The sequence below is a fragment of the Catharus ustulatus genome, chromosome 3 (genome assembly GCF_009819885.2).
Source record: "Catharus ustulatus isolate bCatUst1 chromosome 3, bCatUst1.pri.v2, whole genome shotgun sequence".
Classification (NCBI taxonomy): Eukaryota; Metazoa; Chordata; class Aves; order Passeriformes; family Turdidae; genus Catharus; species Catharus ustulatus.
This window is the reverse complement of record NC_046223.1, coordinates 34,033,005-34,055,011: the sequence shown is the minus strand read 5'-3', so window position 1 is coordinate 34,055,011 and position 22,007 is coordinate 34,033,005. Positions and strand designations below refer to the sequence as shown.

Below are 22,007 nucleotides of genomic sequence, written 5' to 3'. Positions count from 1 at the left end.
CCGTTGTTGTTTTTCAAAGTAAGCTCTCACATTGGGGATCGTGGTGTCAGAAAATATTCATAATCCAATTGTGATCCCATGTAGGTAACACAGATGTATGCTTGATTTTTTTTTTTTCAAAAAAATGCTTCTTTTGCAGTTTTGGAGTGGCAAAGGCAGGACAGGACCATATGTTTTACAGGAAGTATCACTTGCTTAAAAAAGAATGAATAAAACTGAGAAAGTATTTGTAAATATACCTGTGAGTCTTTTAAAGCAATTTAGATTTTGATAGCTTTCAGTTGACTGAAAGGACAAGACCTGCTAATAAAGATACAGACTGGTACAGACTTCTTTTAATAGAACATTCAGGAAATGAAGCTACTTGGGCAGAGAAGTAAAATTTCTTTGTGGTCTGATAATTTATAAGGATGTTTTCTTGGGTGAGATAACAGTTTCTGGATCTCTGAATTTCAGTTTGTGTTCCTAGGACTAAGTGCACAGTCTTTATTATGGGAGAGCATTCAAATGTGGTACTAAATTTTGGTGTCATGGTAGAGACAAGTTTTAAATACCAGAAATTACTTTTGAAGTTTTATATCTTTCTAATAACAGAAGAGAAGTTTTTTTGACTCTGAACAAGTCTGTAAAGGACTTAATGGATGTCATTCAAGTGACTCTTAAAAGATATAGATGATCAGTGATGTGTAGGTCTAGTCTAATAACAGGGAAAATAGACGAATATTATTGAGTTTTATTGGCATTAAAATACAGATTAGGTGGATGAATATGTATAAAAATGGTTCATATGTACAGATTAGATGGATGCATTCTTATAAGAACAGTTGCATTTTATTTTAAAAAACAAACTATATCAATATAATTTATGAAGTTACAGTGACTCAGAGGGACAATGAACAATAAAGGAGCAGATTCATAGTCTTTACCCCTAGACAGGAGAAGATGTGCATGTCCTGTAGTTTACTTTAAAATAAGACCAGTGAGGATTAAGGAAATATTAAGATCAATTATACAATGCTTATTTGGCTATTTTTTTAGTGATTGTTCTTTTAAAAATTGGAGAGAGATCATGTGTAATCAATTATTTCCCTGAGTTTTATATCAGAAGAGTGAGGGATAGAACTCTTATTACGTGGCAGCTGCTGTCTCTCCTCATGCTTTATGTAATTTCTTACTTACAGCTGTTCCTCTTGGGAGGGATATGGCTTTGATATAATCTAGAACCTGGCCATCAAAGTTCAGTGACTGAATTTCAGCAAGGGAAAGCAGGCATGCTTATAACAAGAAAACCCACACTTTTCCCGTGTTTTCAGGAATTGAAGTGAATTTTCTAAGAGTGTTGTGGTTCATACAGACTACAAGAAGCTGACAATAGCGACAGAAAAAGCATTTTGTCACTTGTGCAGCTATGCTTTCATTTTATTCTTTTAAAACCTGCTTGGATTGGATCAGGATATTTGCCAAAGGCAGTCTGGTAAATATTTTGGAGTGATGATCTATGATGATCTACCACATAACTTGTCTGATACATCTTGAAACTAAGTGCTATGTGTGTAGGCAGAGAGGGAACTACTGAAATGCACTGACATGGGCTAACAACAGGAATGGATGTTTCCAGTTTTTGCAGGCATCATGACAAAGCATTGTTCTTAACAGGGATTTTAATGCAGATAGAAGTTGCAATGCCAGTGTTAAAAGAGCTCTTTAAAGTGTTGGGAGAAGCAGCAAGGCACTTATTTGCAAACAACTTGATGAAAGCAGTCAGTGCTGTGGGTAAACTGAGACAGGCCAATTGAGAGAGATCAGCACAGGTGAGGATGTTGAAACTTCAGCTCATGCTACTACAAAGAAAGTGAAGTTGCAGGGGTAGTACTGCTGAAACCTCTTTCCCTTCTTCCCCCTCTTTCCCTTCTTTCCCCTTTTTCCCTTTTTCTTCCTCTTCCCCCTTTTTCCCTTTTCTTATGGAGTAGAGAAAATAATTTGAGTACACTAAAGGAGGATAGTAGGGGAAGCTAATAGGAGGGAAAGGAAATGAATGAAATGAATGAATAATGTCACAGGTAGATTGATAGATCAGAAAACACAGATTAGAGATGAGAAGATTTTCTTATGGGGAAAAGGTGATTTTGGGCAAAAGAGAGTTTGGACTGAAGAGGATTATGTTATTTTGTTAATATTTTCTAAGTAGGAACTGATGTGTTGTGGGGAGACACAAATAGCAGGAGGAATTGTTGAGCGGCTTAAAACTGAGAAACTTGCTGAAGAGTTGTTTGGTTAGGAATATTGAGGAACAGAAGGACAGAATAATTTTTTGTTGTGACTTATGCAATTTCCTTTTTATCTCCTTTTCTGTTAAATTTCATTTGAAGATAATTGAGGCATCATAGTAACGTGCTTTTTAAAGTTCTATGCAACTTTTTATAAATAATAGGTATGTGCCATTATTTTCTACCCTAGAACTAAGGGATGGAAAAGGAAATTTCTGGAAATAGCATGAATTAAGGGAAGGCTGCAGTTAAGATATTGCAACATGGATATGCATTCAAAAAGTTTTAAGACTGGTGTGAACTTCCAAGACTTGGAAAAAAAGAAACACTGGAAATGAAACTTTATGTTGAGCTCAGTTTTCCAGTGTGCTCTAGAGGGCAAGTTCTCACTCATATTTTGTTACCTCTGGTAAGCACTAATGGAAGATTGATTTATCTAGGGGAAGGAGCAGTTCTTGTTTTTATTGCGCTTCTTTTAATTTTGTTCACTTCCTTTAATATTAACTCTTTCTTTACAGAAAGAATAATAAGACACTCTACCAAATTGTCTGCATTTATAAAAGCATACTGGTGTTCTGGTTCATATGGTTTTGCTGAGGACCTGATAGGCCTGTAGTGGTGCTGCTCTAAAAATATAGATAAAAAATTCTGTATGAAATTCTTATAAAGTGAGGTTAATATATTTTTAGAGGTTGGATGTAAGTTTGTTTCTCCAGCTTTAGTGTTGTTTTGTTCTTTTCCTGTGAAAACTGTATTGAGAAGTGCATTTACAAGCAGAAATGCTGTGTCATAGCATGATAGAGTCCTGGAAACACACACCTCCATCATTCAGCTTTTGTGCCATGATGGAATCTTCCAATTACTTTTCACCTAATGCTAGAAGCAGTATCTGCTGCATAGTTAATGATTTGCATTGCGTTTCTATGCATTTCTACCTTCAGCTTAATGTCTTTGCTTCTCCAGGCATTTTCTATGAGATTTCTTGCACCCTTTGTAAGTATGAGAGTCCTTTATCTTTGTCCTGTGCTAGCTTGGAGAGAAGACACAGGCTGTGACTGGCCAGAAGTAGGCTGCTTGCAGCATCTTATCCTGTGCCTCAGGCAACATTGTGCAGACAGACTCAGTCAAGAGGGATGTGTGAACTCGTGTGGATACATTTCTGGGTTTTGTTCCTCCCTTTCAATACAATCTTTTTAGTGCTGAGCTAATTATGTAGTCTCAGTTTTACTGTTGAGTTAGAGTACCTGATCAACTTTCCAACTGTAAAACAGTTTGAAAATCAAATGTAGCTTACATGCAAGACCCAACAAAATTAGAAGTGTTAAGTACGTTTTGGCAGTTCACTTTTATTATGCCCAGTCCTCAAATGTACCAGCAGACAATCATCTGAATGTTAGTTATTTTTCACATGCTTATGTGATCACACAAAAAGTACATGCTAAAAAGAAGCAGATGGTGACAGATGGGGAAGGTTGAATAAGGTGGTTTTGGAAACCTAGAAAAATGCACTTCTGTAATAGTGTAAAAATAAAAATTCTTTGATCGCCAAGTTAGAATGAACAAAATAGAGTGCCCTTCCCACCACCCCCCCGAGAAAAAAACTCAATCCAAAACTTTACTGATAAAAAGAAATGGAACCTATGCGTGTTCAATGTATATTTAGCAAAGTATGTTGCATAGTGTGGTTTGCCCAAGGATAGAACATTAATTTTTATCAACCAGAGACTTAGATGGGTTGTAGTTTTATTCTTTCTTTCTTTTAAAATGATGAATTCAAGTCAATTGTGTTCCATGCTCAAAGAATGCTGTCAAAAAGGTCATTCTTTATAGTAATACATTAGCAGTGTTGCAGGTTATGATAATATTTTTCTTCTGATGTCACAAAAAGCTTTTAACCCTCTGATTGTAATGGTAAATAAATTACATGTGTAATGAGGATATCTGCAGGACCAGAGCTAATCTGTAACAAGCAGCATCACCCCTTTCTCATACAGGCAAATGTAAAACTAAGTAAATAGAGAAGATCTAATAAAAATATCCCAAAAAAATTCATCTTTTGTGTGGGCCCCATCTAAGGACACACCCTACTATAAGGGTTGAAGATTTGCTTCTTCATTTGCATTAATTTAATGAAATTATACAACAACAACAATCAAAATTTGTATCTATTGAGTTATATTAAAAAATTAAAGTTCCTTTAAAAAAAAATTTAAATGATGAGATTTATTTTATTCCATAAAGTATCTAACCTGATGAATATTAATTGCCAAGTCTTCTACCAATGTTGATGGCATAATAATTTTTTGGTTTTGTATTTCAGTAGGTATTTGTCTTAACTTATAGTATGAGACATTACTGTCTCCTGGTGAGGCAGAATGCTTTGCTTAAAAACCAAAAAGCCTCAACCTGTTCTCATTTTCTTGAAAGTATCATTAGTTTGCTGAGCACCTGAACAGTGTAGTTATGTTGTTGTGTTTTGCTTAACTGATTTTTCTTTTGGCTTCAGAAGGATAGTTGAAATTTATTTTGTCTATGTTTACCTAGATGCTTCATGCATAATCTGATTCTTAGCAGAGGCACAATAGAATTTATTTTACCTGTGGAAGAGTGGTTTAGTGTTGGCTTGTGCTCTTGAACAGCTGTCTGTTGTATATTTGGCAACATTTTGTTTCTGGGTGAGGACCAGTGAAGGGGGGGTGAGGAGGAATAGCATCTCTGCCTGAAAATATTTTCCCTTCTGATTTATGGGAGATTCACAATATGGAATTTTCTCTTTACACTAGAGTTCCAAGCCCCAGATTATTTTTTTACATTGTGAGGAAATGAAAATGCAAGAAGTTGTTTTACCTTGAAATGCTGGGATCTCATGAAAATTAAAATTTGGTCTTTTTTCTGTTTAGTTATCACTTACCATGTTTTAGTGTCCCACTTTCTGTCATCTTATGATCTTAAGTCATCAAAAATGCTGGTGACCTGAGTTTGAGCAATTTTGTCAGCTTGGTATTGCCAGTGGGCCCCTGAGATGAAAATGATGAAAGGTAGACAAGGCAGGGTATCCAGAGCAGAACATCATTTATTGGCAATAACTGGTACCAAGATCAAAACCTGGGGAGCATTTAGGTGAGGGTAGGAAAGCATTGCTTTGTTACACAGACAGAAGAATTGCTGCAACATCAGATAAATTAGCACAAAAATTTGACTTTCTCCTGAAAGAAGACAACCAATAATGTAATAAGAATTTGCATTTTCATGCTACCTGGGTAATCTCGCCAGTCACAAAAATCAGTTGTCCATACGCAGTATCAGAATTCTTAAGGGAAAATAATAAAACTAACAGAACACTAGAAAAGAGGTTAGCTCAGCACTGCCCATAAACTTTTGTACTCAAACCAGAACTTTAAAGCAGAGAACAATTTTCTAATCAAATACTTTTTTTCTGCAAAACAAGTATGATGATTCTTATAAAGACTCTCAATAACATTGCTTGAAAATTTTTCATTAGTTTTCATTTAATCAATACAAATATTATTTCCATCTCAGCAAAAGCCTTTCGTTTTTCTGAGAGTAATGAAGCATGAACAAAAGCTGAAGAAATGCCATTTAGCAGTAGTAAGTATTCAAAGTAATTTCAGGAAGAAAGAGCAACTGCAAAGACATATCACAGTATTATCATTATTAATTACTTCTTACACATCTTGCATCTTATGGCAGTGTATGCTTTAGAGGCTGCTGCTAGTGCAGTGATAATTAATACAGAAATGAACAGGTCTGCAGATTTTCTTCCAATGGTAGAGTTCTGAGAGGCAAGTGCCATCTTTTTGTAGACTGAAATGATATTTTGCTTTTATTTGCTGCCCTTCTATGAAAGGTGTTTTTGAGGGGTCTCTTTAATGTGATGTGGTTGTTTTCTTGGGTTTTTTTCCTGATGTTTACCATTGATTTCTTACAGTCCTTGTTAGAATACTCTTTTTCATGTGCAATAACTTAATCACTTTTTTCTTTTTTTTTTTTTTTTTTTTTTAATTTTGAATTCTTCTGAAATCTGTCTCTTCTAGGAGGTTAAATGCATTAATTAGTGTTGCATGCTCTTTACCCTGGGAAGCTTTGCTTAGCTCACATTTATTCCAGAAGATACTGTTTCTGATGCAACACATGTGCCAAGAAATGGAAAAAAAAAAAAGGTTTGGTTTGCTATGTGTTTTTTAAGGGTACATAACAAAAATGTAGGTGAGATGAGCAAAATCTTGAATACAAAAATGTAATAGGAAGATAGTTTACATTAGGGCCAGAAGTCAAAGAAAAGTGCAAACTAGATACAAAATAGAGAAGAACTACCTGCAAAAATTAGAGCAGTTGAGAATCTCAGCTATTTCCCAGGGTATCTATAACCTTGACTTTTTATCTTTTCAGCTGTGTATAATAAAAACACTAAGCATTCATTTAAGTGTTTTTTTTTTTTCCCACTATTGATGCAACAACACTTCACTGTTCATACCATGATACAGTTATAGTAACTGAATTGTATAATTTTTGGTAAACATACCCTTCTGCAGGATGGATTTTCATATATCTGGGTAAAAGTTTGTGTCTATAAAAAGTGTATATTACCTTTGTTCATTAGTGTTAGATTCTAAACTTTCTCATTGTTGTAGTTATTACCACAATTGATAGGAAGTTCTAGCAAATACACTTTTAAACTTCTGTTGGAGACTAGGTGGGTGAATATTTGTTAACAGACCAACAACTATTGCAATAAAAATGTGTGAAGGGTTACCAGGAATGCTTAAGAAACACACACTCCACCTGAACTGTAAGGTTAATTGAAAACAGTTTTTCCCCCTTAAATTAACAGTACATTGGTGTATCCAAGTTCTCAGTTTTCTTTCACAACATAGGTGTGCAGACAGTTTTGTTTAGATGTTTAAATATTTTCCCATCTGTTCTGTCAAAATTATTGATTGAGCAATAAACTACTTCTAATGTCCTATCTGAAGGTCTGTATCTAATGCATTAGGAGAAACATTACTAAGTCAAAAATTAATGGCTTTTCCAGTAAGTTGTCTTGATTATCTAGCACAAAGTATGAGTCCAGTATTTTGATATTGCTCTTCTGGAGATAAAACTCAATGCTGAAAACCCTTTGTTTAGGATTGACAATGAATTTTACAAAGGTTTTCATGTTCGAGGTGACTGCTAAATTTGTCTGTTTTTGCAGTCTAGAAGTTGCAGCAATTAATTACCAGTTAGAGGTGTGTGGGGAAATACAGCTCTTGATGGTGTGGATTTCTTCTGTACAATGAAAAATCTTCCAGACAATTCTCATCAGGGATGTTGTATTTCAAGAAAAATGCAATAAAGACAGGATTAAGGGATTTTCTGCATTGAGCTCAGTTTGTCTGAGGCAGCCACACCTTGTTCAGTGTTCTGTGATTAGTAAAGTATAGGAGAATTGTAGTTTCCACCTAGGGCAAGTGGAAGTGACTGACTTAAGATGGTCACAGATGTCACCTGTTATACTACTGGACCTCCTAAAAAATTTATTTTCACAGAAACTTGTAAAAGCATTGCATGTGTATGTATCAACTTCTCTTTGGCATTCAGTTATCTGCTTCCTATGTCTCTGCCCCAAGCCCTTGTAGACAGGAGTTTGCAAAGGTGTCTCAAGCTGTTGTCTCAAAAAAGCCTTTCACCTCTTAGCTACTTGAAGCAATAAAGATAAGAAAGGATACATTTTCACTAGTTTTCCCAGTAAAATTAAATGGACATCAATTTCTGTTGGCTGCATGTTAGGCTTTTAAGGGAATGATGTGTAAAGCAAAGGACCTGGAGATGTATTGACTAATAAACCTAAAGATTAAAATCTACAAGCACTGGTGAAATAAAGGAAGTAGTAGTTTCTGTGGGGTTTATTTTCTGGGAAACAGAAAACTTCCAGTGATAGTAGCAATTTTTTTTTCAAGCACAAGACAGGGGGCTTCTCAGCTTGGGGAATAGATAAGATAGAGAAGATAGTGCTTTTTTTTTGGTCAATAAATGTAAATACAAGAATATTTTTTCTTCATTGATCTGTAATTACTTGCCAACAAAATGAATTATTATGTGTGAGGGAAAAACACAATTGAATTACTGCAACTTTAGCAGTGCTGCAGTGTGTTTGTGTCATCTTAATCATCACAAAGGCAAAGGTTGGTCTGTGAACTAAATTGTTTATTTTACATGTAGGGCTTTACAGTCTGTTCTGTGTACAGAACACTATCCTGTTGTTTACTTGGTCACTGCCAGTAATACTCTCCAGAAACCCCAAGGTGTGCAGAGACAGTGGAATCTCTACAGAATACTTTGTTTTCCTTTGTTTACTACTATCTCAGTAAATTAAAAAAAATCTGAATTTGTACTGTGATCTTTTGACCACAATACAAATGAAAATGTTAAGGTAAATAGATAGTTCTCCCTTAGCTGAAGCTCTAAGGTTGTCCAAAGCCTCTAAAATATCCATTAAAGCACTAAAGTACCTGCAAATGCCTGGCAGCAGATGCCTGGCTAATGTTTCTTGCTTGTTAGACAGTGTGTGTGTTACTTAACCTTTTGCATATTTATATAAGAAGGGAAAATACAAACTTCAGTGGCACCTCTGCAGCTGTTTTTAAAAGCAATCATATAAACCCAGGCCATGTCCTTGCACTGCAGGCGTAGCTGCGAGTTAGAGGAGCTATAATGCCTGGAAAAACTGTTCTGGTTTCAGTGCAGCAAGGAGTTTATGCCCACTTTGGAACCCTGTTACACTGCTGGAGTGCTTTAGAGAAATGCAGGTTGGGAAGGGAAGCAGGGCCTGAATCTTCACCCTAAGTGAGCACAGCTGTCACAGCTGTCTGTGTGAGCGGGGAAAACTGGCAGAGCCAGTGTAATTTGTATCAGTGTAACTTTGGGGCAGAGATTGGCAAGCATTTCCTTCTGCAGCAATGCCACCCCTGATGCTGCCCATGTTCTCACTTGTGCTACTGCAACTGTTCACATGGCAATTGAGTGGCTTAGATCAGAAAACTTGATTCAGGTGAAAAATAATCTAGGGTGAAGCTTTTCCCCCGTTTTTGTTTCTACTATCTGATGTAGTGTGTTGCATAGTTTTGACAAGGTGGGGGAAGCTGTGGTGAGAGAACACAAACAAGAGCCTGAATTAGGCTGGCACTACCGCTGAAAGAACCAGTTGTTGAACTAGAGCCCTGAAAACAAATGGAGTAAGATTCCCCCAAGTTGTAAAAATGATGGCAATTTTTTGAGTTTTATTTCCCATGGTCTGTGGTATCATGAGCTGCAGTCAGTCACTGCTTTGCTCAATGATGGGAAGTCACTTGGGTGCAGTGATTATATCAGGGGTGAATGACTATAAATGTTATCCATGCATTGACATCACATTGTGCTGGAGCTCTTGTCTCCTAAAACCTCACCTAAATCTTGGCAAGTTGGTTTGGATTTTGGCACCCCATGTTTGTGAAGAGGATGAAGGAAGGGAAACTGTAAATCTGAATGATCTGACTGTTTAAACAAATGTTGTGGAAGAAAACAAGTAAGTCCATCTTTACTGTGTGGAAATGTGCCTGACTTGAGTATGTAGTCAGTGTAGGTGCTCTTTCTGAGCTCCTGAGCTCTGTGTGATCCTTGTGTTATACTGCCAGGAAATACCAATACTTTGCTTTTCAGCAGATACAGAGTGGTTGACCTTGTGCCCTCCACAATGTTTTTGGTGGTCCTGCTGCCTGTCAGCCCAGGGCATTTGCTTAAAGATGGATTTGTGGGTCCTTATAGTAAGGGACAAGAATTGGCTGGTGGAGGCACCTCTTAAGGGCAGCATACAGAGTCCAAGAGATCAGACTTTCCACAGTGTCTGTGTCTGTCTGTGTGCTTAGGCTGGTACCCCACATATACAAGGATATCCCACAGCTACTGGAAAGACAGCAGTATCACTCCTCACAACCAAAGGAGACCTTTTCTAAAAGCAAGAATTGACTTCATGGTGGGCAAAAGATTGAATTATTTATAGGTGCAAAGCCTGTAGTTGCATGTCATATTCATTTTAGCACTGAGTTGAAGCTTTCTTGACCTGTGTTCAGTGTAGTTCAAACCTAATCCCTCAAATCCAAGGACTGTTTGGAAAGGATTCTGTAATGCTAGGGCAGTGTGTACAGACGTTCTCAGGCCTAACTGCATAGATTTGGTCGTAGGAGCTGGGCTCCAGCACTTCCATTGATTTGACACAGTCTACAAATCCTGGAGTTTCTAAACACCATGAGGATTAGAAATTACTTAAAGGAAGTAATAGTGTATCTTCACTGTGAAGGCATTATGCACAATTTTATTACATTTATGTTAAAATAAGTTGAGATGTATTTTGCTTTATTTACACTATTTTCAGGCTGTTTTCCTTTTGCCTAAATGAAACCATTTTGATGCTCCTGCTTGTCTGGCTGGCTGTAAACCAGGTATTTAAACAAAAATAAAGAGTTGCCAGTTTTGCCAGCTGGGGATGAGAACCCGGCTGGTGATATGTGGGTTTGGGAGGCAGTTAATCCAGCTTTTATGCTTTTTTATGATTTTATGTAAAAAGAGGTTAAAAATCACATTTGGCTCTTTCTTTGTACCACTGTTTTGTTGCTGTTGTGGGAATGCAGCAAAAGGTTGTTCATACTTTTTATTATTATTAGGTAAAGTCCTGCATAAATTACGTAAAGCTGCAAATACAATTTGCTTTAGCTATTGGCCATGTGATTTGCCTTGCTCAGAGAATGAGGTTTTATTTTCCTGTTGCCTTCTTTTATAAACCACACATGCAAACCACACCTCAGCTTGCTCATAAAAAGAATCTACCACTGTCTCACAATGTTTATTATTTTGCTAGTTTCAAAAGAAAAGACTAACTGTACAGATGAGTGAAACAGTGCTAATAGCTATAGCAGAAAAATATACAGTGCTTTTATTCTGTGGCAGAAGAAATGGTGATTTAAAGACAAGCATCACAGATTTCATATACAGTTTTTCAGCAAATAGCTTGCAATATGCTCCAACTCATAAAACATTTAATTAATTTTAAAATGCAGGAGTTATTTTAGTTAGTTTTGTCATATGTACTTATTCAGATAATTTGTTGTATTTTACACTTTCCAAAATTTCACCCTCTATTTGGAAATATCAATGATGTAATGAGTCTGTTTGTTTTGGCACAGTTGTAAATCATATGTGTTAATGTGTTAATATTTATGATTTTTAATCTTATATACACAAGAAAGATTTTTAATATACTTCTTTTCATCATGTTTCCACTACTAATCTTTAAGGACAGTGAAGAGTAGGAGTATGAATGCATTAATTACTGTGGGATTTCCAAAACTGCCATGCTGGATCAGACTGCATGTTGCTTCTGCTAACAGCACATCCCAGATACTTCAGAGCAGGCTTGGGTTTACTGGGGGAACAAGAGGAGAGGCAGATAAATGAGCTCAACACCCCTTTATCACCCATTTTAGACAATTGCAAGATAATCTAGTTATGGATAAAGTTATTTCTGACCTTATAGAGGTTGCCTTATTCATTAAACACTGAAAGATTTACTTTCACTACCGGATATCTAAGTGACTGTTCCTGTATATGTGCTTACAGTTTGAATCTGGAGGAGTTCTTTGTGATGGTGGTTGCATGTGTCTGTGTGTTGTAAAAAGTATTTTGTTTTCTGGAGATTAATTTATTGTGGGTTTGTTCTTTTTTAAAAGATCAGTCATAGGATGCTGCCTTTCAGAATCTGCCTTGTGTGATACAGTCGCAATTCTCTATAAAGAATTCTTTACATTCTTTACAAATATATTTCTACTCCGTTGTGTTTCTTTGATTTTTCTGTTTATTATTTTTCTAAGGTTTTTTGTTTCTTGCTTTAGGGTTTTTTTGATAGCTCTTCTGCTGCAAATATTTGCTATTTGACAAGCACAGTCATAGTGCCTCCTGTTTTAAGATTTCTTGACTTCTGTTTCATCTTTTTTGTATGAAGAGGCATGATCTAGAAATTCATAGAAATTGGAATTATATATGCAGTAACCTTCAATTTCCTTATTGCTTATGATTTTTATGGGTGAATGCTGCTGTTATATTGTCTCCATGTCTGCAATTCAATAGGAAGGTGCATTAAGGTCAAGACACACTGCTTAAATTTCTTATTCCAGTTCTCTGTCACTGCTGGGAGAAGGGCTGTGGAATAAGTTGATTTTAGGTTCACAACATTGGTGACATTATGTTAATAAATTGTATTAACTTTACTGGTTTCTGTGTTTACATAATACCCTATGAGCTTACTATAGTTTCATAGTAAACATAGTATTGTATAAACACTGCCATATTTTTTTGCATTGGCACAGTTCAGCTGTTAGGACTATGTAATGGAATGTAATGAAACTGGCAGGAGAAAGGCATTGAGGACTTTTGATGCAAATAAAGATCATAAAGAAACTAAACCTGTCTTATTAAGATTAAGGTAGTTCTAAATTGGAGACTTTAGACAGGGGGGTAAAAGAGAGGGATGTGACTGAGCAAGCAGATGTCTCACACTTCTAACTGAGGCATTAGTGCCCATGTAGTACCTGTATATAGTGTCTCTTCCTAAAGCTGTGGATGGTATAAATGACCTGGTAGAGGACATAGGAAAGGGTAAAAAGAAGCCATGATTGTTTGGAGCAGGTCATTGTCAAGTTTTAGCAGTGCAGTGCCTGGTAAGCCTGGAATTTCAGTGAGCTCAGGTGTGTGAGTCAGTGCTGCAGTTTTGAGTCAGGTACTGGGAGCCCTTTTAGCATGCAGTGAAAATAAAGGCTCAGAAACACATTCATATAGAGATACATCAAACAGACTGAAATAATGCTGTATGAAATATTTTATGTCTTAAAGATGCTTTTGGTTTCTCTCTCAGGTGTTAGAAGATAATGACTATGGTCGTGCAGTGGACTGGTGGGGATTAGGTGTTGTCATGTATGAGATGATGTGTGGAAGATTACCCTTCTACAACCAAGATCATGAGAAACTCTTTGAACTGATACTAATGGAGGACATAAAATTTCCTCGCACTCTGTCTGCAGATGCAAAATCATTACTATCAGGCCTACTGATAAAGGATCCAAATAAGCGGTAAGTGAAATTAATTGGTTGTACAGGTAGAATAAATGCTCTGATTGTGCTGGGTAATATAAAAATAGGTCTGTGGTGCCTGGTCTTCCTGGCTGAAGGAGCTGTCAATCACAGGAAAGGGTCATACACAACTCTACAGTCTCAGATTTCCATTTTTTCATTCCAGCAGCAATTTACAAAATTAATTTAACCAGGGAAAGTAAGAAAAGCTTGTGGAAGTCAAACTTTTTAAACCATTCACAGCAAACACAGGTTTAGAATGTGTCCTGGAAGAAAGCGAAAGATCTCAATTGTTTTTCCCAGTATAACTTATCCCTGGGTTCACTGCATTGTCTCGTGGGGACTGTAGCACTTGTTCTTGGTGATCATGGCAGGAGAGGTGCATAGACAGCCGCAGCTACATTTATTAGGGCACACAAATGAATCATGTGTTAGACCATTAAACTAGTACAGTAGTTTCACGAATACAAGCCGCACGGATTATAAGCCGCACTTCCGGTGCCTCGACAATGTTGCTGTCTTTGTCAATAGATAAGCCGCACCCCGAATATTAGCCGCACTTTCATTCGTCGCGAGAATCCGTGCGCAGCTTTCACAAATTGGCCAATTAGTAACAGGATCACGGCATAGCGGGCTTTACTGGCTCGGGGCGGGGCCAGGCAGGCTCGGCCCGCTCATGGTTGCCGATAGGGGTGGATGGCCCGGCTCGGCGCTACGGCTTGGCTGGGCCGGCCGGGCGGTGTTGCTGCTGCCGCTGCCGCCAGGCTCCCTGCTCCCGTCTGCACTGCCACTGCTGCGTTTGCTTGCCCTGCGGGCGGTGCTGCTGCCGCCGCCGCTGCCAGACTCCCTGGCTGCCCGCTCCCGTCTGCACCGCTGCTGCCATGTTGGCTCGCCCTGGCCGGCACTGCTGGCCGCCGCACCGCCGGGCTCCCCCACGCTGCTAGCCCCGGTTCCCCTGGGCTCCCGTGCACTGCCAGCCCTGCTTCTACGGGGCTTTTCCCCGCCGCCGGGCAGCCCCGCGCCGCCGGGCTTCCTGCTTCTACTATCTTCCCCTATGCAGTCGGGCTCCCGTGCACTGCCAGCCCCGCTTCTGCCGACTCCCCCGCCATGCTGGCCCAGGCTCTGCCGCCCTCCCTGCCCCGCCCTGCTGGCTCAGGCTCTGCCGCCCGCCCCCACACTGCTGGCCCCGCCTCTGCCAGGCTTTCCTACCTCTGCCGGGGCCGGCCGGGCTCCAGCTTGGCTTGGGGCTGCCGCGGGCTCTCACTTCCGTGTTGGCAGCTTTTAGAATTTTGTTAATGTATTAGCCGCCCCGGAATATTGGCCACACTTCCGGGTTTCCACCAAAATTTTGGTCAAATTGGTGCGGCTTGTATTCGTGAAATTACTGTAATTTGGTAAAGAATACAACTGGAGTGAAATTTAAAGAGAGCAGTTTGAAAGCAAGTGTCACCCAGCTGCTATCTGTGCCCTTCTGTGGTGAGCTTTTCCCTCTGGGATTGTTGCCCAGGAAAGCCATTTTCCAGTGGCTCCAGTACTGGACCAGCACTGTCCAGTCTTCTGTGGCTCTAAAATCTCTGACTTTGTAAACCAGTGGGATTCATCTGTAGTTACCTTTTTTCCCCTCCAATATCTTTGTCGTTCTTGAGAGTTTCTTGAAATGTTGTAGAGCAGCATTGTCTGCCTCTCTTTCCTAGTCTTCCTTCAGCCACTGGTTGCTCTCAAGAAGTTTTGAGTACTCTCAGTGCCTTGTTGAAACACTTGTGTTTCTCCAAGGGATTTGCCTGGATGCAGCCAAGTGCAGCAGGCAGGACAGCACCAGGGGTCAGCTTGTCTGCTCCAGCTGAACTTACTGTATGCAGGAAAAGCAGACTGTGACCAGCCAGCCAAAAACAGGCAGAGCAGAGTAGAGTAAAACTGTGTTTCTGTAGCAACTCCTAATGCTTTTTAACCTCCAAACAGTCTGACCCATCAAATATATTAACCCTTAGAACTGGAAAGATGCTTTCTTGTAATTAATCTTTGCAGACAGTAGTGTTTATTACAGACTTATATTTAGAAGCTTATTTATATGCCAGTTCTTGTGCTAGTTAGTGCTAAATAGGGGAGGAACACTGAGATTAACACTACTCAGCTTTTTTGTGAGCAGCTAGAAGATATTGAGAGAATTTTGGAGACTGAAGGCTAACTGCCATGTTTTGTCAAGATGTAGAGAATTTTACAATGAGTAGTTGAGAAACAAGGAGGAATACAGCTTGAAAATTAGAATAACTTTATGCTCAGTTATTGCAAGACTGACGTAGTAGTCCAGAATATTTTTGAAATTTGGCAGCAGGCTAATACCAAAACAGACTTTTTCCTTGGTTTTGGAAATTATTCCTCCTTACAATAAATGCTTTAGAATGGAATTTATCTTACTTAAATGCTTGCCTTTAGTGTATCTTTATATCTCTATATCTTTAGCAGTTCCTTTTAATGAAACACACACTGCTTTTGTCACTCTTCTTGTTAACATTTAACAAGTATGGGCTGCTTATTTAGTTAAGAATAGCTTTTTTTCTGCTGCAACTTCCTTCTGTTAGGGCAGTAGGATGCCCAGACTGACATCCTTAGACTCAAGGAGAAGTTAGAAGAGAGCTGAGCAGTCCTGAAAGTCGATGTGCTGTTGAGAAGGACAGAGATTCCCATCCCTAGATGTGGGGTTATTTCTCAACCAACAGCAGTAGCTCAAGGGTGCTCACTCAGCTTATCAAGTCAACGTGGACTTGCTAATGTAACAAAAAATGGCCAGTTCTCTCTTCTAGTCTCATGTCAGGGTTAGTTTTTCTCCAGGTTAGGGAGCTGATTCTGCTCACAGTTATCAAGTGGGAATGATGCTGTAGATGCAAGTGAAAGAAGAGAGGCATGGGCAGGACACTCCTCCTCTGGCAGCAGTGACCACTTCTGTGAGCTCAGACCACCTTGGACAAGTTCACCGATAGTAGGTGAAATCCACTTCCTAAGATGATTTACCAGACAGAGTCTGGCTTTGGCAAGCTATGAGCCACAGTGAGTAGTGTGGTTATTTACAATGGCCTTTAAATAACCTTCTCAGCAGGCCTACAATTTATTAATTTATACTAATTGACTCAGATTGAGACTATTTTATGGTAATTGGTTAATTGTTACAGCACCCAGATGCAACAGCAGTGAACACTGTATAAAAATGATGCACAAGTCATTACTGATTCAGTGCCCGGCACGTCCTTGGCAAAATTTTATTTTAGCATTATTGGGTTGGTTTGGCTTTTTAATAGTGCCAGGACATTAGCTGGGCTTTCAAGCAAACCAAACCTAAGTATATTTTTAAAATTAATGAATTCCTAAAAAAAGCTCATCATGAACAGTAATGAACACTAGTTGGAGTAATCAAAAAGAATAGACCACAGCATGGGTACTTCCACTCTTGTGAATTCTCTTGAGATCGCCATTCATATTAAACAGGGGAAAATTTCATATTAATTGGGTGAGAATTGTTCCCAGATAGTAAAAAAGAAATGGTCACTTTTCCAACCATAACATTAACTTGATTTCCCTATAAAAGTTTAATATGTGTTTTTTTCCCCTACTCTCTTTAGACTTGGTGGAGGCCCAGATGATGCAAAAGAAATCATGCGTCATAGTTTCTTTGCTGGAGTAAACTGGCAAGATGTGTATGATAAAAAGGTATGTCTTTATATGGCATTGATCAATCTGCCTTCTGCAAGGTGTTTTCAATGATAGCCATAGACTGCTGTTCTCTGGAGTTCGTAATTTTTTTCTTTGAAACTTTTTTGTGTTGATACAGATGAATAATGATTCTGAACAAGCTGTACTTACCTAATCTTTGTGTTTTCAGTAATAACTTGTCAGCTCACCAGAAGTAAATTTTACCAACCAACCTAAATCTTTTATTATGTAAATGTCCAAATTTTTTCCTTTTCTTTTTTGTTTCTGGGCTTTCAAGAAAAAAGTACACGTATGACTCCAGATAATGTGGAAAATGTAATATAGTTGATCCTGAATTGTCATTTTTTTTCTGCCTTTTAGTGAAAAGTTGTTTTATGAAAAAGGGAAATTAAGAGATTGTGAGGAACTCAGAGCAGAAAACTACTTTCTGATTGTTTGTGTATAAGCAGAAACCTTTTTCAAACTTAAAGAGATATATAAGAAAATTAAAATAGTGTTAAAACACTGAGCCGAAACAGCTTGTGGAGAAAGCAAGTGCTAGGAATTCAACTGGAACAGTTTTCTCCAAACCTGGTCATGTTTCTGTAATGATCAACACTTCAGGAATGACTTTACAAAATGAATTTGTCTTACTTGGGAGTGAAACTCATTTCAACTTAAGTTGTTTTATATACAGAAACTGATTTTATCTCAGTATTTCTGTAAGAATTTACTTGTTGCTATAAACCCTTTCTATTTTGATAAAGACTTTTCTTTTTTCCCCAACTGTTTTACATTGTTAATCTGCCAGTTGAGCTGCGTAATTTTAAAAGATAGTTTTTTCTCCCTTTTTTTTTTGCTTTGTTCAAATAAAAGGAAAATGGAAGACATACGACTGAGCAGAATATGTTTATGCTACAATGTCAATGATACAAACTGTTTTTTCAGTTGTTGTTGAACTGGAATTTTAAAAATCTGTAGTTGTTGGTGTGGTAACTTCTCTGACAAATACCGGAATTGAAATAAAAGCCTGAATATGATGATACAAAATATGGTACTCTGAAATTACTTGATACAAGTGTGATTTTTTCCCTGGCAGTACCACAATGTTTCGAGAAACTCTACAATAAATAATCAGAGCAAGTATATTAATCAGGTTACTTTATGAGCTCAACCACTGGTTGGTTATGTAAGGACACTGTAGAGAAGCGCTGTGAGGATAAAATCTAAAAATACAAGTTGAGGACCTTTCTACATTAAAAAAAAAAACCACCATGAAAATCAATAGGATTGCAATGTGCTAGGAGTGGGTGAGGAAAAAAAAGCTGTTATGTTTTTCAAGAGAGCAGGAAAATATTTCTTAATTATCTTACATTAGAAATAGAACTTTCAATTCTACACTGTATTCAGCATCTTATTAGTTAAGAATGTATAGATACTCTTAATTGCTTGTGCTTTGATTCTTTCCAAATGAACATGGCAAATGTATATTTCAATCAAGATATTTTTTAGCTATTAAAATAAAAGGAGGCATTTTGCAGATTTAAAAAAATGTAATTATATAAAAATACATAAATGCTGGCACTTTGCTTTTATGCTGGTGGAAGAGGATATGGCTTATTGGAGTGTTATAACTAGAGAAACTCTAGTCAGTCTTTGTTTACTCTGGACACTGTTGCTTTGAGAAACTAAATTTGTCAGTGGAATATCAACTGAATTTCCTCAGTTGAACAGTTCACTTCAAGGATCACAGGAATTGCTTTTGTACAGTATTAGCACACAGTGTGTTCTTTATGGAAAAACAAGTAATGAAAATGACTTCTGACTGTGTGCTTTTCTGTTTAATTAAAAATACTTTTGTTCCTGTTTATTCCTTACAAACTATTTGCCTGGTTAAAATATCCAGTAGTTCCTTCTGCACACACAGTCTTACACTCTGCAGACTTCAGAGCTGTGCTCTGAAATATAATCCTCAAACATAATGATAAGGTTAATGAACTTTCGTCAAGTATGTTCATTAGAATGCTTATATGAATATTTTGAAGTATTTTGGTATTCTAAAATAACTCAGAGTATCAAATAAATTTGATTTTTAAATAGGTTTATTTTGTGCTTGCTTCTGTTGCTGTTTGTTGTTGGATGTAGAGTCTTCAGCAGTTGGGTCACTTGATGAAATTGATAGTGGATGTAATTATTTGCATAGTAAAAATATTTCACAGTAATTTTGAGTTTTAAGCACCGTGGCACTGTAGTTTTCTGGCTGCATTTCAGGAGTGTGTTTCTGTTAGAAATTAAAGAACTGAATTTCACTTTCAGAGTAATGGATACTAAAAAATCATGTGCATTCTGAGTAGTTGCTGGGTGATAGTTTTGTACATGTGCACACAGCGCTTCTATGCCTCTAACTGTATCATTTTACTAGTTACCACTTTACTGGTGTGATTAGAAATAGAATTATATATCTTTAAACTATTTAATGTATTTCATGTGACAGACCACAGCTCTGTCAGGTCAAGCGGATCCAAATGGTCAAATGGAATTATTAGGTTTCTGATACTGCTAACTAGTTAACCTAATTTGGTACTACATAATGATAAAAAATATTGTATGGCACACTGGAGCAGAGAAGGTCATTGCCTTTAAATGAAGAATGTATAGTAGTTAGCATTTGTGATCTGATGTATTTATTTTTGGCAGAAAAACCATTGTGGCATATGAAAGAGATCAGCCTGTGCCAGGTTCTTCCTGTGATCATCTCAGCCCTGATGAGTTTTTATCTCTCTGCCTGAGTATGAGAAATTGAATAGTTTGGCAAACTCTGAAGACTTCAAACGCCCATGTACTAAATAAAATATTTGTTTTATTTTTAGGTAGAATCAGGAAGCTTTTTGAAATTTCTCTGTTTCTCATGTAAGAATTGTTTTAGAATATTTTTATTTGGGTAGTAGACATACACTACAGTTGTCAGATGTTCTGTTTAGGGTCTTTCACTGAACAAAAAGCACATGAGCATTACTTAAAAGGTTGAAATTTGGGTATGTCTTCAGGCTTGCAGCTTGAGGCACTTGATATCCTCATAGCAAAGGAGGTCCAGACCCTTTTGTGAAACCTGGTTTTCCTTCTGCATATAATATGGATGAAAGATGAGAGAAACCATGTGGAATTTTGGGCTGAGGTACATGTTCTGATTTGTGGTAATAGTTCTGATTGTCCCTGAAGAAAATAAGGAAGTGCCAACAAGTGAATAAGTTAGTGCTGGGATGGGAGCAGGGACCAGTGGCAGCGATGGCTGAAGCAGGAGCTCTGGCTTTGGTGCAGGCAGTGCTTTTGGAGGCACCTGTCCCACTGAGAAGGGAGTGACTTTCAGCAGCAAGTCTGCCAGCTGCAAGAAGCTGTTCCCCACCCTTCAGCTGTGGCTGCCTTGGTTTACTCAAGGCACAAACCCAGCAAAGGATGAAATCCCATGATCCAAGTCCTGGGTTCAGACCTGGCAAAATCTGCAGTATGAGTATGATCTCAATGCACATTTAAGTACTTCTGTGTATTGGATTTTGAAGGGAAAGGGTGGGAGGTAAATAGGAAAGTACCACCATTTGGTTTTAGGTTGTTGCTATTTGAATCATACTGTTTTCATACAATTATCTGCATTGCCACAAAACTTGCAGAAATTACTCTTGTTGATTGCTTTTGTATTGTTGCCATGTGAAGTTGTAAGAAGATCAGATAACATCTAACCAGTCTGATACTTCCATTGTGTTTCCACTGATACCTTAAACTCTGCAGGCAGACCTAGATGCTGATTGTCACCCTTCTCCTCCCTGCTTGAATTTACAGGAAGGAAAGTGTGTCTGATTCTGGAACCTCGGTTGCTGGGGGTTTGTGGTTTACCTCTGTCCATAGTAACAGCATTGTATCACTTGGAAAACAGTTTATCCATGGGTAAACCTCCCTGCTGAAGCCAGTTTTCCTGTGGACTTATGTCCTTCCACCACTGAAATTCCAGCTCCTTCTCCTCCCCCTGCCTAGGACCAGTGCATGCAGAGTCCATGGGATATTCCCAGTTCCTGGCTGTGCTGTGGCTGCTGACTCTGCAGCAAGCTGCCTTTGGGGCCATGCGTGGGGAGGAACCAGTCCCTACAGGAATGCTTATTGACCATCTTGGAGCTCAGCTCAAATTTCCCTCTTCCCCCAGGTGGAAACTCTAGTTTGAGGGGCAGGGACAGGTATTCCTCCCGTCTATCCCACACAATTCAGTTGCAGTCTGTTGGTCAGTGGGATTCTTACAGTGGTGGAATGGCCTGAAGCTGTGTCAGGGGAGGTTTAGGTTGAATATTAGGGAAAGGTTCTTCTCCCAGACAGTGGTTGGGCTCTGGAACAGGCTCCCCAGGGAAATGGCCACAGCACCAGCCTGATAGAGTTTAAGTGTTTGGACACTGCTCTCAGGCACATGGTGTGACTCTTGGGGGTGATGTGGTGCAAGGCTGGGACTTGTACACGATGATCATTATGGGTCCCTTCCAACTCAGCATATTTTATGATTCTCTGAAAATTCCCTTTAAATTAAAAGGAGAAGAAAGATCAGATTGATGTTCTTAAGCATCATACTTTTAATTTGTCAGACTGAGCGTATCACGGTCAATGGCTTCAGCCATTTCCTATACAACACCAAGACAAGTGATTCCTGGTAAATTATTCTTGAGCAAGTAGTGTTACATATTTTCTCCCATACAGAAGTATTTATGTGGTTGTTCACTAAGTGTGAGAAAGTTCAAGGTGTAGAATCAAGCCTGTACATCTCAGTGTACCTACAACAGTCAAATACTGTACCTGCCCCTTTCCTTCCTCTAGGAAATGGGTGTCAAATTTTCCAGGACTTGAACTATGGAAAAACTGTGGTGT

The 22,007-nt window shown here is 38.3% G+C and overlaps 1 protein-coding gene across 3 annotated transcripts in view; it reads left to right on the top strand.

The window, feature by feature from the left end:
* AKT3 (AKT serine/threonine kinase 3) overlaps positions 1-22,007 on the top strand; it is a 150,763-nt gene that overhangs the window by 115,199 nt on the left and 13,557 nt on the right. For all 3 annotated transcript variants that reach the window (XM_033054283.2, XM_033054282.2, XM_033054284.2), the window contains 2 exons: positions 13,210-13,424; positions 17,039-17,126. In XM_033054283.2, the coding sequence (XP_032910174.1) occupies positions 13,210-13,424; positions 17,039-17,126 (303 nt within the window). The remainder of the gene's footprint in view (positions 1-13,209; positions 13,425-17,038; positions 17,127-22,007) is intronic.